Consider the following 17,688-nt stretch of genomic DNA (forward strand, 5'->3'; position numbering starts at 1 on the left):
TGCCCCAGATAAAACGGATAACCAATTTTGTCTCTTCTGGACCTGACTACAGACATTTTCAGACAAGAGGCTGGGAGGAGGGAGACCATTGCTCTATAAAGGCTGTAGCAAGAAACAGGTTTTTTGTTTTGTTTTTCTAATAGATTTACTAAAATGCAATTGCAGCCATTCCAGAAATGCCAAATCAGTCAAATTTGCCAGTTTCAGCTGGAAAATACATTGGTGAACTAGATTCACCAAACCGGCAGTGACGTTTTCTTACACCTTTTATTCAGCAGCTAAAGAGTTTGTTTACTCACCCAGTCAGAAAGCAGAAGAGCACAATTCAATTCCCTCTGCCTAAATATGTATGAATCTGTTCTCTGCCATCTCCCAGAAGAACAACTTAACTACCAGGCTATAAGATTTTCCAGGAGAGTGCACAGTCTTTTATTGACATATAATGCATATTCTTTGCATAAATAAATTTTAATTGAGCGATGGACTGGAATCTGTAAGTTAAGTGTCATAAACATCAGATGAGAATCACTTGTTCTTTGATTCCCCTTCATTACCTACCCCCCATTTTTTTTTAAAACAGTAGAGATTTATTCTGCTAAAGCTTTTCAAGGAATACTTTGTTCAAGAATTTCCTATTAGGTTGGCAGTTAAAGCACTCATAGGGTTGACAGCATCAATTCAAAATCCCTAGGTAAATGCTTCAAAAAACTACTAGGTAAAATGGGATTATCATCTCTGTTTCTTTGCAGTTTATGAATTGAGGCAATTAATTTCTTTTTTTTTTTTTAAGCATTCAAAATGCCAGACTGAACAAAATAATAATAATCGGTGAGAATAAAAATTGAGATCCTGCTTGTCCTGAACCAATACCAATATTGGTATATAACAACTTAAATGATCTCGCTCTCAACCATAACTCCATTATTTCTGCAGTCATTCCTCCTGCTCCCTTTATCTTTATGCAAGTTACATAACATACCAAACCAGAATAAAATCTGAGGCAAAACCCACCAAGAGGGAACAAAACGCGTCCCAGTGTTAACTACAGTGCTAGTGAGGTGTAGAGGGGACTGCAATCCTAAAGTACTGGCAGGTTAACGCATACACTCTATGAATTGAAGTCACTGTGCAGCAAATGCTATAGAGTATCTTTAAATTTTGTAACTTATTGAGAAAAAAAGTAAAGCAAATGCATTCTCTCAAAACTAATCAGAAAGACATTTTGTTCACGAGTTTGTTTATTAAAAAGGTAGTATAAAACACAACCCCTTTAAGAAACAAAATTCAAGACAAATCAAGAGATTCTCAGGTGCTGTCACAGGGCTATAAATATTATGCAAATATAGTTTTTTCCAAGTGTTTCTTTCCTAAAAGATGAGAACTGAAAACAATCAATTTAACTTCTCAGAAGAAAATAACCTTTCAGAAAAATTTCAAGTCAACTTACTGAAAAGTTTAATCTAACAATATACTTTGATATTACATAATGAACAAAAAACAATTTGCTGCAAAAGATTTCATACTTCTATAAATATTTTACAGAACTTTCAGTGTTTCTTCACAGTAAGACTTCAAGCCCTGTGTAATGAGCACTAAAATACACACAAGTCAAATCAACACAAGTACACAACTTACATAATTCATTTATCATACTGCAGTATGTTTCCTCAAATTCAGAAATAAAAATTTAAAACCCAATTAAAATCTACAGGTATATGCCTGTTTTTTAGAATTCAGTTAAGTTATACAGCTTAAGAATTCAGAGTGTGGATACTGATTTTGTTAGAAAATTTAAAGGCAAGTTTGGGTTTCTATGAAGCATCCAATACTTTAAAGTTTTCTTAAGTAAATTAATCTATTTACAATCTTGAGTATTTAGTTTAGCCTTAACTGAATGACGTCTAGGACACGTTTTAGCTAAAATGCACTGCATTTAACATACTAATGATTTTAAGTGAATTGCAATCCTTATACATGGTGAAAGTCGCATGAGGGACTGAAATTCAGTTAAAGTAATTACGAGTCAGCAGGAGAAACAGATAAACATTTTGATGCAAAATGAAATTAAATTCTCTCTTTACAGCTGTTATATGAACGTTCAAGAACCTGATACAACTTACGCATCTGTTCTTTTGGGGCTTTTTGTTTCCAGATGTCCACCTTGGCCATGCTCCTCAAACCATCTAATTTTGGATGAATGCTTATAACTCCATGCAGTCACCTTGCCAGCAAATCATTGATTGTAAAGCAAACTACCAATGTATCTTCAAGCTAAGCAACTGATTTTGCATCGTGTGGTTAAAAAAAAAAAAAAAGTCTCATCTGTGCTGAATTACGCAGAAGTACTGATTAGTCTATATTCTTTACCAATTACTTAATATTCTTTCCCCTGCTGTTATATTTAAGTGGCTTTATATACTTTTTTCATTGTCACAACGAATAGAAATGACGATTTCTTTAGTTCCAAACTGACCTACAGTGATCATCCACCAAGTCTTTCAACTTGCTGCTGGGTAATGTTTTCATAACATACTGGGAAAAGGAGACAACTTTTCTTGAAGTGAACCCCTCTTGCTGAAAGGTAGGGGGAAAAAGAAATAAAAAGTATCAGAAGGGATAAAGGAGAACATAGTACACTGGATTGAAACTTGAGGAAAGTTAGGAACTAAGCAAAAGGTTTGATTTTGTCGCTTCTAATGAGCGAGGCAGATTCCTGAGAATACAGGACTGGCTTCATAAAGACTACTACTTTAGTGAAGTCATTAGAAAGCGTTTAAGAACAAGTACAGTGAAAACCACATTGGGATTTTAACCTCTTACTAATCTATTTACGATGATACTCAGCCAGAAAAAAAAAACCCACAAGTTTAGAAAGCAATACAAATTTGCTCAGCTTCAGATTAAAGTTTGATATTAAACACTACTCCTCTGCACTATTAGAATTTCATTTTCATAATCCAATATAATACTTATGAGAAACTGTAACTTATGTTCAGACTAATTTATAAAAATTTGTATCATTTAAAAATGAAAGCAGTCTCAATAAAAAGAATTGTCTCCATGAAAAACTACCGAAAAGGAAATCACACCTACATTAACCTCTTCAGAAACTATTAAATGCTTCAATACCTCAATGGATAGTTTATAAAAATATATTTTTAAATCTTACTGGGAGAATAAAAGAGGTAGACAAAAGGAAAAACCAGTCTAAGTGTAATGTCGCATTTCAGAACAACATACATTGGTGGAAAACAGCTTTTATTTTCTTAAGAATCCTGTTAGTCAGTAGGAAAGCCAGTAAAGCATTTGGTCTCAGTTTTTGTTGGTGCTCTGCTTCAGCGTAAAGTCTAAGGGAAAAGGTGAAAAGCCTAACATCACATTTGACTTGTGAATCAAGCCAAGTTTGCACATCACTTGGAGAGAGGAAGGTTACTGCACATATACTGATTCTTTATTTTTCAAAGTTTTTTTTAAACACTAATACTAACCTTAGTTTTATATCTGATACCATGATAAGGCTTTATAGAACTGTACAATATTTATACATTTGTCAATTGTCCTATATCAGTTGCAATACCAATGTAAAACAGGTGACTTAACTGCCTAGTGTTATATATGATTAGGCTCTCAAAAAAAGAAAAAAGCTAACAAAGCACAGTAGTCTAACAGACCTAAAACCTGGAGTTTAGAAACTGGAAGAAAAAGGGAGCACTGAAAGCAATATCCATCACACTAAATTACACACTTAGTATACTAGAACTTTAAGCCCTCAAAGATTTGTGGTTCTTACTACCAATAAAAGTATTTTAGGTAGAACCAACACAATCCAGAGATTGAATCTGAATATGCTACTATGTGCAGCTACAAACCAGCCAGTATTTCAGATTCCCTGAACTGTTCAAACATTTGTTTTGCTTAAATGTACAATTCACACACTTGTAAAGATGAGAAAACGGTCTTTCTTAGATGGCAAGAGCTACAGCTCTCCTTTACTATACAAGTGAATAAAAATCTGTCATGCCAGTTTATATTAAACTTTTAAACCCTGAATTCAACTATCTTCTCTGTTATAAGACCACATATTTTGTCAGGAACAGGTATCATTTATAACCACAATGCAAGTATTAACTTGGATGCTTTTGTTGCCATAACCTATCCATACATCTCAGTTATTTATAACAGAAATTATCTACCCTATAGACTTCTGGAAAAATATAAATGGTAACGTCGGACCACAAAGTTTGAAAAATAAATTTTCAGAGTATTCTTCAAGATGGAAATAGATATAAGAACTAGCATCCGCAATTTCTCACAATCCAATATGAATTTAAAAAAAATTTTTATAAATGTGCACTAGTAGCCATCCATATGAACAACGGTGCTATGGAATTAGCACCAGTATTTTAAATGCTCAGTGCCTAAATCTGCACTCTCACATCCTTAAAAATCAAAATAATTGGTTCTACATAAAGAATACCATGCCAAAAACCAGCTCCTTCCAAGTTATTTTTGAAAGTCTGCTACTTGCTAATGTACCTAAGCCAAAAGGTCTCCTAAATCCTTGCTTTTGGAAATATTTCTAAGAACGGGGCTAGCATTTTATGTTTAGTACCGGCCTCTTCCATATAAAAGAGTAGTATCCTTTGAAAGCCTGTTCTCCACTGTTCTAACATTTACACATCAAATTTGGAGATCAAGTTGTCAAAATCCTCTAAATTTATGAAATATGAGAGGTCCCATGCATGAAAAGCATGTAAGACTAAACCAAAAAATTGTATCAAAAAGAACTCATACTCATCATCCTAACAAAATTAAATGAAAACCCTTACTCTAATATTAAGGCAAAAACAAAACAAAGCAAACACTTAACTCAAAAGCCCATTCTGCATGCCCACAGCATACAAAACCAGGAGAATTTAAAATGTCTTCTTTACGTTATAGCCTAGAATGTGTGCGCTCATTAATTTCTAGTCCCCTTGTCGTAATTCCAGCCTCTTTGCATCCACAGAAGATCTAAGCAGAATGGAAAGAGACTGATATACTTCATGTTGTGAGTTAATCTTTCTTCACTCAGTTTGCTTTTAACGTCGGCTATGGCAACCTCATTTGCTTTTCACATCCATGAAGCGTGCAACTTTGTACTACTCCATCATTTGTTATGTTAGGTGTAACAACATTTCCAATGCATTAACCCTATACGTATCACAGCATTTGTTCTGTAAAACAATCCAAAGTGCTCAGGACAACAGTAGCTCTTAAGAGTAAGACACCAAGTTCCAAAGAGTACAGGGAAAATTAACAGTAAAACCCACAAATCTTGTAATAGCTTTGCATTACTCAAGTTTCATATAGTTACATAAACTTAAGGGTTTGAACATATTTCACACTCACATAATGAAACACTGACAGCAAAGATGGAACAAAAGAAGCCTGATCAGTTTTGACGCATTCTTGGAAACTTGAATTACTTTACCTGAACAGCCAATTAATGCAAACTTTTAGAGACTCATTAAATACTGCTTTTAATGAAAAATTTAAAGCACACAGCTGATGACATCCTAATATGCATATATGAATATGAACATTGTCTGTAGTCACCCTGAAGCAAGGGATAAACTCAAACATCACCCTAAAAATCATGCTTTCATAAAGCAATAAAGGTGTTATGTATCTGTTTCATCATCGCTGCCTGCAAGACTGCTGTCTGTAGATGGAGCACCATCTTCATTAATGCCCTCACCATTATTCTCTCTCTTACGGGCTTCATTTACATCCTCTTTAGATGCGTCATTAATTTTTGAAGGTTGTCTGCCCTCAGGCAGTTTAACACTACTTGCTGCAGAATCTGAATCAGATGCATCTTTCTGCTCCTTTGCATCAGGATCCTCTAAAAACGATCCCCACACCTTGAGCCTTTCTTCCCTTTCTCTCGCAGTCTCCTCCACCTATTAACAATAGGTTTATAAACATCATGAAGAAGTCACACACATAAGAGTGAATACACTTACATGGATAAACTTATATGACGTTCATATTGCAGTGATACTTCGAGTTTTGAATAGGACCTGTTTGCTGTGAGCTAATAATCTGTTTATCCAGTGATAAATCCTCTATTAAGTTTACACCTCTAGTATAAAATTTTTTGGAGTGAAACAGGTCCTTCAAATTTTTGTTAAAACGAACAATTAAGAATGATCTTCTGGAGGCACCTTCATAGTTTTTGCAGATAAACAAGATGGGGAGGGAAATAACAAAACAAAAACACAACAACAACAACTGCAGAATGGCAGTTTGAAAGAAACATTTGATCGTAGGACCACGAAAGGCTACCTGATAATCTGTTACACCATCCCACGTTTCAGCACTGAGCTGACGGCCACCAAACCACCTTCCATTTAGGGTTAGTTTGCACAGATCAGCTTCTGTTGCTTCTTTAAATGACACAGAAGCCACACCATCAGGGTGTCGCTGTAAAGACAGACAACTTTTAGTTAATAGTTTTATGAATAGTACCTCTATTCCAACATCTTTTGGATTGCCTTTAATAAGACAAGGATATAGCTTCACGCTGACCATATACAACCGCGTGTGAAAAGCACAAGTTACAAGCTTTCACCTTTTGTTCTATTGTCTAAGATTATCTTAACGTTTTGGTAAAAAGAGCAGAGCTTTTGGAGAGAGGAAAAAAAAAAGAGAGAGAAAAAAAGAAACAAATATTTTAGCTAGTTTAGCTAAATAAATGTAAATAGTTCTATTTATAATCTTCTGAACTTGTGCTGTGCATCCAAGTTAGTGGGATGAATCGGATTTTACCTTCACATAGGTTAAAGTGGGTAAGTGCTTAAAAATTCCAAAATATCTAACTTTAAAATATTGAAAAGTTATGTCAAGTTTGCATTAAATAAACCCATGAAAATAAATAAATGGTTCATTTAGAGTTAAAGAAACCTAAATATTTTGCATTTTACACATTGTAATGATTATGCAACCCAACTTGTAAGAATACGTACATCAAATATGAGAACCTTCTTTACTTGTCCAAACTTTTCACACTCTGTTCGTAGATCTTCTCTGATCTCATTTAGCACTAAGGGATCCTCCTGCAATGCAATCACACAGATCAATGAAATAAATACAAAACACTTATTTCTCAGCTTTATTTTCACTTAGGCACTAAATGGAACGCACATGCCAAATTTTTACAAGTTCATAAATTAAAAGATGTTACTGTGTATTTCCAAAACCATTTGGAGATGACAGTCCTTACTGGAGTTAATAAGGGCTACTTATTAGCAAACCTACTTTGTGCTGGCTTCTCCATTTCAGCTTAGTTACTGTCTACTCTTCTTTCCGTCCCCAAAAGAAACATTGTCTGGAGAGACTTGATGAAAAAACTGACTTAAGAAAAACATATTGCGGCCAACATTCTTCTCTCGTTTTTTATGAATCAAAATAGAATGAACAGATGAATCAACTTTAAGCAGATGCTTGCCATGGGAAAAAAGTCTGCCTAGAAAGTAAGTTTAATGTTCATTTGCTCACAGTTTTGCCAAATTCCTTATGGTAGGAAGTTCAGACAACGTTAACTGTAACAGCATCATTTATGTTAGCAAACTATTTCTCCCTACCTCAAAGTCCTTTGGGTGAAACATATTCCTGATAATGATGATGCGCTCATGTCGCATTCGACTTGCACCATCTTTCTTCTCCGGCCTCCAATCCAGCTGTCTAATGAAATGAAGCAACAGTAAGAAGATATTGTTGCGGCTCTCTTCAGTTTCTACAAGTATTTGTTGAAAAAAAATCATTAATTTGGTATGTCTTGTAATATATCAAACAAAACAAGTATTCTGATGCAAAAAAAGTTACTCTTCTAAAAATGCGACAGAAGCCCGATTTTACCCATTCTCCTCTTACAAAGCAGCTGGGGTTTTATGGTACTAAAATTCAGAATTCTTCACGAGCATTTAATTTTGAACACCAAAGCGATTTCTTGAACACTCAGGCTTTAATTCCTCCCTAATATCAGTTCAGACACTGGACTAGCTGCTGCCAAGTGTAATAAAACCATCAGTTTTTTTTAACATCCCTTATAAAGGGAGACTCGTTACGTAAAAAATGAGATCCGTTATTCCTCTTGGTAAAATTTTACTGCTTGCATTTAAACAAGCGTGCAAGAACACCTGCAGGCTTGCCAGAAATTACTGCAAGGTAGCTAGCTAGCTAGCTACACAAACTAGCAATGTACTTCAGGGTATCTGTCCTAGGATTTTGCTTTCTCATGACAGTTATTACCCTTGTAGAAATACCTATTTCATATCCTATTGCAAAAAACGGACACAATTTCACTTACAATTCTAAATCTCAAAATCTTATCTTTGGGAAAAAAAGATCTTGTTTAAGTTCCTTCTTGTATCTGCTACTTCACCTGAAGATAACTTGGATTTCCAGTGAAGGTTGTTTTGCAAGTAAATTATGCTCTTCAACTCAAAAGGAACACCAACTGAAGTCAATTTGTATAAGATAAGATCAAAAGAGTTAAGCAACTAAAATAAAAACACATTTTGTTTATGTATTCACACAAATTGCTGTCAAATGCAACTTCATTATTTTATACTATTCCTCTCTCCACTGGAGACTTCTTAAAACAAGAATTGGCAGGCTCTCTAGGCAGATACGTTTCAAGCTACTTTTAACTTATAAGATGTCAAGTACAACTTGGTCCCTTTAACTATGGCAAAATATATTTGCAGTACTATTTAAAATGTTTAGTGGACTGCTGATTTAATTAGAACAATGGAGTCTTATACTCTTTTTTAATCTGAGCTTTTTTTGTTCCAAAAAGCAGGAAAAAAAATTTAAGGTAGAAGTAATGCATCTATACACAATTAAAAATAATAATATATCTTATACCAAAGGCAGATGTCTGGGGGAATCTACAAAATATATTTTGTTTTAATGTTTGTTGCTATGGAAATTAGCATGCCTTGCCATTTGCAGCTAGTAAAGCACGATATGAACAGTATGTGGAGAGCTAGAGTGTTTTCTTATAGAAGTAGGCTTAGATTTGGTGACAGGACTTGCATTCTCATATACTGGGAAAAAAAAAGTCTTTTAGTTGTAGAGGAAAATACTGTATCTGTGAGGAACTAAAAGAACATTGGTTCCTTAAATATCAAAATGAACTTCCTCATAATTGCCAAATTAAGTTATCAGCATTTAATTTACGAGTTCTTCCTTCCAAATGTATATTTTTAAGTTATTTCATTTCGATAAGCGATGGCAACGTTGCCGTAGCTCTTAGCACTGCACCTGAGAGAAAGCAGCACTTTATTGAAAACACTTAAAGAATTCAAGTAACACGTTACTGAAAGAAAAAAAAAAAATACAAACTTCTGCTGTTGGGACAACTTCTTCTTGTAGTCTTTACATTTCTTCTTCTTTTTGCTTGCATCATACTCCCCCTTCAGCTGAAACTTTGCAACTTCAACATGCAATTTATAGCCTCTAATTTCTGCCTCATCCAGAAGTCTCAATGCAAGTTGAACTGATTCTCTCTATTTGAAGATAAAACAGGGCACAAGCTTTGAAGCATGCAGCATAGTCAAATTATTCCAGTAAGGTTTAATTAAGAACACTGTGATAAGAATCAGTTCCCTGACACTGAAAACCGTAACGTCCGATCTGTCCCAAGACTCCTGACTAAAATAACCCCCGTGAAAATGCACAGAGCCCACAACGTTTTTATGCCAAAGTAAAAACCATTATTGCTTCACTATTATTATTTGTTACAGCAGATTAATGTTCCCAAAAGCAATGACTTACATTTCATTCAAGTATTTCATAGAAACTAATGTGCAATACTCAGTTAAGCTGATGAACTCTAAAGAGAATAAAAAAGTTACAGAGGGCTAGTTTTCCGTAAAGCTTTCATCACTTCCTAGAGCAGCAGACACTTCAGATCTTAAATCATTTTTTAAAAACTCTCCTAGAAGTTCTTTAAACTGTAAGCGGTTTCTCTATCTATTCACTAAACAGCTTTAACTATTAACATTATGAAGCTAATAGAGATGACAAGGCAGTTGTGTTAGTATTATCTGGTACTTCTTGCAGAGTTACAGCAGATTGCACCAGCATGTTTTAACTTTCCAAATAATCCGCAAGTGAAGCACGTAAAGGATATACTACCACAACCTAAACTGTTATAGATTAACATAGAATGCAGAACAGCTCTGGGATCAGGTCTAAATTTAAACACTATTCTTCTCAACTAAGGGCCCTAACTACAGGGTTACAGTAAGTTCCTTTCCATCTCATTCCTCTCGTATTTGTGGCCACACAGTAGCATATTTTCAAAGTAAAAGGTGAAGGCACTCCCACTCCAACCCCTGGAGTATCAATGAAGCCAAGCGTTAGCATACTTATTGGCTGTAGGAGCTATGATCCAAAGCTGCTCAAACACAGAACTTCAAAGTCTTCAGAAAATAGACCGCTGGACTGTCATACAAACACTATCATCATCAACTCTGATGAGAAACAGCTATAGCCTTAACTGATGAACATATTATCCTTGTGTGTGAGATGCCTCTTAGGCACACCTACATCCAGACACAGCAAGTCTAGTCTGAAAAACCAAAAGACCTTCAGCAGAAAATGCCCGAGCTAAGCACCAGCACCAAAAGAGAGGAACACTTTTTGACATGTCCAACAGCTACTAAGGGCATTTTCAGCGGGGTCTGGATAACGGGAAGCAAAAAAGGTGTACAAGCAGATATTGGGGGGGTTTCTGGGATCACTGTCTAAGACAGACACCTAAATTTTAAATTTTATTTTATGTATTTCAGGACTCTTCTAGATGTTGTTCTGAAACAGCGGCCACAAATATCCTCACCAGAAAGCAATACTGCATTTCAGTGCACCACTGACCTTTAGATAGCAACAGAGGCCATCTCCTTTAAGATTTCCTTCCTTATCTTTATAAAGTTTGATTTTGTGTTCCTCTGTCTGAGGATCTCGCATAATGATACCACATTTTGACATGACTTGTATAAATTCATCCTTTGTAATGTCTGGAGGTAAACCTACAAAATAAGTTAAAACGGAAGTGTTGAATAGGTTTAGTTGGTTCAGTTTTCTTCTGTATCACCAGAACATAAAAAACCCAAGATGTTTCACTAAATGAAAGATACCAAGCTTAATGATGAAGTCTTACATATGCAATAATAAAACACTGCTCTTGGGATCAATGTTTTTGCTAATACCTTTTACACAGTACTCCATACCAATACTTGGAGAACCTTTTTACTTCTAAACAGGTCTAGCTTCTTATATTGCAACATCTACAGGGACAGTTTTGTGCTTCCTAGCACGCAGGCCTAGAGCTTTAGTGTTACACATAGCACATAGGATGACACTAACGTTGCAGTGCACACAATGATCTATGTGAATGTAGATATCCTGCCCAAAGTTGAAAGTTCCGCTGTACCTCTTTTTAGGTATTCGAGACAAAAAACTCCTATGAACAGAAGACTTTTTTTTCCTCTACCCACAAATGAACCACAATTGCAATTCTCACTGATAATGCATGGAATTCTCAAAGTCTGAACTTTGAATGAGGACAAGGAAAAACAGTAATGGAGGAGAAAAGTTACAAAAATTTTCCATGTTAGTTTAGCTTGAATGATGATGTTTGAGACCTCCAGCACGTGCATTTTTGTGACCGCTCAGACAACCAAACGTACCTTTGTGTTGAGAACAAGAGTGAAAAAACATTGGTTACGATTTTCAGAAACCTTCACTACTACTGGTAAGCACGCACCTAAAGCTAGCACCCCACACATCCAAAACAGGCAGAGAAATACTGTAATAAACATACAGATAATTTCATTTGAGCTTCCGCTTTATTTGCTTATCCTAATCTCAGCTTCTTTTGTACTTACTCTTTCCTCATTCTGATCAAAATAATCATGTATTTATAATATCAGAAAAAAATTGAAGACAAAAACATATTACATGACATGTAGCTTTAACACACCATTTTGTTATAAACTTGTTTTCACTGTCCTATTCCTTAGGAGTTCCCAGGAATTTCTTTTTTTTTTTTTTTTTTTTTTTTTGTTGCTGTAGCTTGATTTAAGAAACTGGTGAACAATGGTTCACGGACTTGGCTGGCGCCGCTCACAGAATACATAACGTAAAAGCACACACAAGACTGGAATACGCCCCTTGCAATTGCATTTATGGAAAAGTAATGTAAAGGTCACAGACATTATGCAGTCAAGTACAGAATGTTAAGTAGCCTGCAAATGCAGGCTGAATAGGCAATACTACAAGTCAGCGTGACAAACATGAATCTCTCTTACCAGATTTAACTCAAAATATATAAATAAATGCTGCTACTTACCAGTCACATAAACATTTGTGTTTCTGTCTTCTTCAACATGAAACCAACCTAAAAAAAAGTTTAATCCAGTTATACTAATATATTAAACATGGAAGCACACACTAATGTATTTCTGACATTCACATTCTATCAATTTTCTGAGAAGTTTTTAATTATCCACATGAAAAACTCAGAACACTCCTTAACTTGCTTATTTTCCAACTCGTACATGGGGTTGGGAAGATACCTATGAGGTGCTATACAATTTCAAATTCATTTGGAGAATTTTCAGAACACACATTATCTTTGTTGTACAGGATACCAGTTAACAACGTGCAGTTTTCACTTCGTACTACCTAGTTTGTAGCCTATATAAAAAGAAACCCTTAGTCTCTTACCTGCTTCAAGCTTCCGTTTTTCTGCTTTTTGTTTTGGATCAGTTTGCTGTGGTCCCTTCTCATTCGCTGATGGTTGTGTTCCTGATGTCTTAGAACTTACTGGTAGCTTACTTTCAGTTGCTGTGCCAGAAGCGGATGAACTGTCTGTATCATCTGCATTGAAGCCATAGTTAGCATGATATGTTGCCAGGAAATCTTCCGTTATCTGAAAAGAATTTAAGAAAATTAATCCAAAATTTCAAAGACCTATAAATTCAGGATCACAACTGTTTTAATGTTAGTGTTTTGGAAATAGCCTTCATTGATCATGGCCATTTTTTAATCCGGCATCACAAACAACATTAGTATGACAAAGTTATTTTAAAATATCTTTGTAAAGCTATACTGACAGCAAAAACAATCTATTCAGGAATTACCTGAGCTAGACTAACATACTAATTCTATATAGCATATGAAGTTTTTAAACAAACATTTGACAAGTTCTGACCTTTTTCAAGCAAAGCTTTCTGACTACAACTTAAATTGGATTTGCCTGAGGGAAGGAAACCAAGCACTCCTGACCACGTTGAAGAGATAAAGTGACACTGAAGGTAAGCCAACAATTTATCTGCAGATGATTAATTTCACTGACATTTGCGGGCATCTGCCTTTTCATAGGAATGTTTTCAGAGATGAAAAATAGCTGCATTGATAGACAATAAATATTACGCTTAGACTGAGCCATACATTAACACACTGTTTGTAAGGCTGTACGTTATACTTCATGTAATACTAAGAGATGAATAATTATCTCACTCTTTTCCAATCAAGACTATATTGGGATAAAAGATAAGACTGGATAACATTTATTGAGACTAAAAATAAAACTATGAATTACAAACAATACTTCCAGCCAGGTAAAATTCAGCATCAGCCACTAGCAATAAACCAAAGAAAAAATACAGCACAACTGATTTTGCAAAGATCATTGCACTACAAAGTACTTTCCAAAATTCCACAGTCTGAAATTATTTTTTTCCACAAAATTGAGCCTTAACGTTTGAAAAATTAGACTCTGATCTACTTGTTTCATCTGTACACAAAAGGGAACAAAATCTCAACAGTAAGCTATTGTAAATGAAAATGACACAAGGGACAGTAATAAATGTCAATGATAATGCAATCTTTTACCTGCTGTAAGCTTTTATTTTGACAAGCTAAATATGCGAACTGACAGCAACAGGCTTCTCATGAATACTGCAAAATGCTGTGTAGACTCATATTCCTTTACAGTTTCATATGAAATAGCTTCTACACTAAACAAGATTTGTAGCTCTCCTCTGTATCAGAAACATAAGTGGCTGCTCTTATGGACATAATTTGGCATAACACAGTATCAAGAGGCAATAAGGGAATAATGACCTTTGGGAGAGAAAAAAAAAAATCTGTGTTCCAATAACATTCATTATCTTTGGCACTAGCAATCTTAGAGAATCCTTAGTTTCTCAGCTGATGAAATCCAGAAAATTAACAAGCTTCTAAAGTTTCTGGTGAACAACATTATCAGTTTTCATCAGAGATCTTAAAGATAAATCAGTGTCTTAATCTCTTAAGACTAGACACCTTTTTGCAGCAATATGATTTTCAGCTTCAGGGGGAACCACATTCTAATGTAAAGTTAAACTTATTCTCAGCATATAACGTATTTTATAGTTTCTGGCTTTTTAGCAGACAAATGCTCTAAAACAGCTAATTTTAAACAAACCGATCTGAACCGGAACATTAACTTAACTGGTGTTCCATCTCTCCTAGGCCAACCAACATAAAGTGTTTTAAACCAAGAAGATATATAGGGGAGAAAAACCTGGGTGGACTGTCAAGTTTCATAAATATCAAATGATTTTTTTTCATAATATACTATAAGACTACCACGAATATAATTGCAACTACTTTATTTTAAATGCATTTTTGTAAATGTAGTATGCAAGTATAAAGGATTTTATTGGAATTTAAAGTCATTCCATGACCGCAAGCAAAACAAGAACTCTCAGAATTTCTTAGGGACTGCAACCCAGCTGTGGTGGAGAACTTAAGGACAAAGATTGGTTCTATCGTCATGCCCACATAGCTATATAGTTTGGGGCAATTAAGCTTACAGGAAAACAAATATAATGCTAAAGGACGTGACAGCATATAATTAAGTACTAGTCACGCTGAAGTGGAAAGGAATCAATTAACCAAACAAAGAACAGATAGTCTAAGCTTACAAAAGACATCCAAGTCTGCTTTTCACAGCAAACCACCAAAGCAGACAAATTCAGCATGTCATTTTGTACTGTGTGAAGGTCTGTGTTCACCAGTACAGCACCATGGAAAGAAAAATCATTATATCATACACAAGCTGCAAACGCTTTTATTAAATATTTGACCGTCCGCAAACTTTTCTGATGAACGCAGACAGTTAACTACACGTCATCTTTTTGCACTGCTTTGAAATATGCATTAGCAGAAGTTCAGCAGTCACTCTGTTTCCAAAGTAGACTAGCAGCCCCAATACTAGTCTGCAGATCATGATTACTTAGAACAGTTAGACTATTTTAATCATTTGTCAGAGACTAGAGAAAGGAATCTGACAGTCGTCCACAAAGTAGAAAAAGAAAAGTAACTGCAACTTCTGAATCCTGAACTCTCTTAAATTTATTGTGGTAAAAACATTCTGCCACATAATCAGTCTGCCAAATGAAGTATCCTGAGACAGTCTAATATCCATTTCAATGATCTATATACTGCATGCAGTACTTCACAATGATTACTTATCAATTTCCACCATATATATTCTTTAATAATGAACCTTGCTGTTCCTACATAATTTGTTGTAATTTGTCCAGATTCGAGGGCAGGGGAGGAAGCAGGGGAGGGGAAAGGAGGGAAGGAGGAGCTAGTCAGCTAAAATATCCCTCAGATCAGGAACAGGTATACCCCTTTATACCTGGAATTAGTTCCTCAAATTTGCTATTTATTGCCACCACTTGTATCAAGCCTAAAAGGTTTAAAAAAAAAAAAAAAAAAAAAAAAAGACAACTTTTTCAACTTTTTCTCCAGGATGAAGATTTGAGATAAGAAAGATGTTTAGGGAAGACCAATGCTCCTGAGAATATAGAGATTTAAAAACAGTTGGGAGGGGAGAAAGAGGTGAAGGAAAAGGAGAAGAAAAAAAAAAAAAGGAAACCTTTTAGAAGTTACTGTTCTTATAGGATATAGCACACCTCAGGGAGTCAGGGATTCTCAATTCTCCACAGCTCCACTTTGTGGCTCTGGATTTTTCATGTTTTTGCCCCTCTGTAAGACATGCGTGGACAGCTAACTAGGCTTACACACATATGAACTTGAAATAACAGGCTTTGTTCTCATTCAAGGGTCTGTGAACCACAGTGAAACTAGAACTACAAATAGGAATTAGCACATATAATTTCTCAAGTATATGGCATTAAATGTCTTAATATTTTGTAAATGAAGTAATTCCTCTCATTCACTGTTATTGTATAATAAAATTATTCACTAGTTTGCAGTTCAGCAGACTGGCTCAACACACTAAACTGGTGTCTCCTCTCGTCTTGGTATTACAATAAAGTCATGGGGCTTTTTTATACTGAAAATTTTTGAAAAATGAGGAAAAATTGTATCGTTTTTCCATTCTGTGGAATACTTCTAAACTAAATACACTTAACTTCCCAGTGCATTTCCAAGACCTAAGGAGAGGAAACAAGAAATCTTTACACATACAACGTTCAGAAACTAACAAAGCAGAAAAGGAACCTATTATTCTGTTTTTATTTAGATCTGTTTACAAAGCAGTTCAATGCCTCACTTGCAACAGAAGAGTAAATATCACCACAGCTACTACTATAAAGAAATTTTAAAATGTCAAAGGCAGTACTGACTCCTTAAGAGCCACAAATATAATCGTGACTTCATGCCGGGCCTGGGAACGGAATTAAGCAATCCTAAGGCTTCGCAGCCAACGAGGAAAGCCAAGCTACCGCTCTCCATAACAGAAGAGTGGAAAGCTGCCTGTAAGGTTACAGATGGAAACAAGACCAGCTGTTGTGTTGTCATCGGCTACAGGAGTGTTTCAGTGCTACAGATGGTTTGTACCAGACACCTCTTTGGCTGCACCCAGACAACCAGAACAACTGCGTGCTACAGAGACCTAAAACGAACCGCTCTTCCTGAACCGTTCTTCCCTCTCACCCTTTTTCTTCGGGAAAACTTAAGCCTGCCAAACGCGGGCGTGCGACCACTCGTACCGACACCGCTGCAGACGAGGGGACGAAAGCCACGGAGGGCTGAAGAGAAACGAGCGGATCTGCCCCGCTTTTTCTTTTCTTGCCCCTGGAGAGAGGCGCCTGCGCCACGGCGGCAGTGCGGCGCGGCGGGCAGACAAAGGCGGCCGCCCGGCTCCCCCGGGGAGCGCGCACCGGCCGCGAGCCAGGCGAGCAGGCCGCCCCTCACACCGGCGGCCCGCCCCGTGAGGTAACCGCTGCGGAGCCCCGCGCGCCCACCTTGGGGAACCAGGCCTTCTTCTCCCGGTCCCACTCGTAGGCGGCCCCGTCGGCCGGGTCCACGTAGGTGAAGGGGTCGGACTCGCCCTCGCCCTCGCCGCGCTCGGCCTCGTAGAGCTGCTGGAGCTGCAGCTGCCGGTAGAAATCCTCGTTCCCGTCCTCGCCGCTCATCTTGGCCCGCACACGCGCGCGGGCCCCGGCGGGGCGGGCGACACGTCCGCCCCGGGCCTAGGCACCCGCGCCGCCGCCGCCGCCGCCGCCGCCGCCGCCGCCGCCGCCGCCTCGGCCGCCGCCTCGCCCCGCCCCCTCGGCCGCGCGCGGGAACGCGCACGCGCACGCACGCACGCGCGCCGGGGAGCGGCGGGGC

The 17,688-nt window shown here is 36.9% G+C and overlaps 1 protein-coding gene across 1 annotated transcript; it reads right to left on the reverse strand.

The window, feature by feature from the left end:
• Positions 1-1,431: 1,431 nt before the first annotated feature.
• HTATSF1 (HIV-1 Tat specific factor 1) lies at positions 1,432-17,612 on the reverse strand. The gene is made up of 9 exons (XM_068956612.1): positions 17,322-17,612; positions 12,781-12,985; positions 12,404-12,451; positions 10,927-11,081; positions 9,394-9,557; positions 7,629-7,728; positions 7,011-7,100; positions 6,331-6,468; positions 1,432-5,945 (listed from the first exon to the last, which is right to left on the reverse strand). The coding sequence occupies exons 1-9, from the start codon at positions 17,490-17,492 to the stop codon at positions 5,664-5,666; spliced, it is 1,353 nt and encodes a 450-aa protein (XP_068812713.1). The 5' UTR covers positions 17,493-17,612; the 3' UTR covers positions 1,432-5,663.
• Between the last annotated feature and the right edge of the window lie 76 nt (positions 17,613-17,688).

This window comes from Struthio camelus, chromosome 11 (genome assembly GCF_040807025.1).
Source record: "Struthio camelus isolate bStrCam1 chromosome 11, bStrCam1.hap1, whole genome shotgun sequence".
In the NCBI taxonomy this organism is placed as follows: domain Eukaryota; kingdom Metazoa; phylum Chordata; class Aves; order Struthioniformes; family Struthionidae; genus Struthio; species Struthio camelus.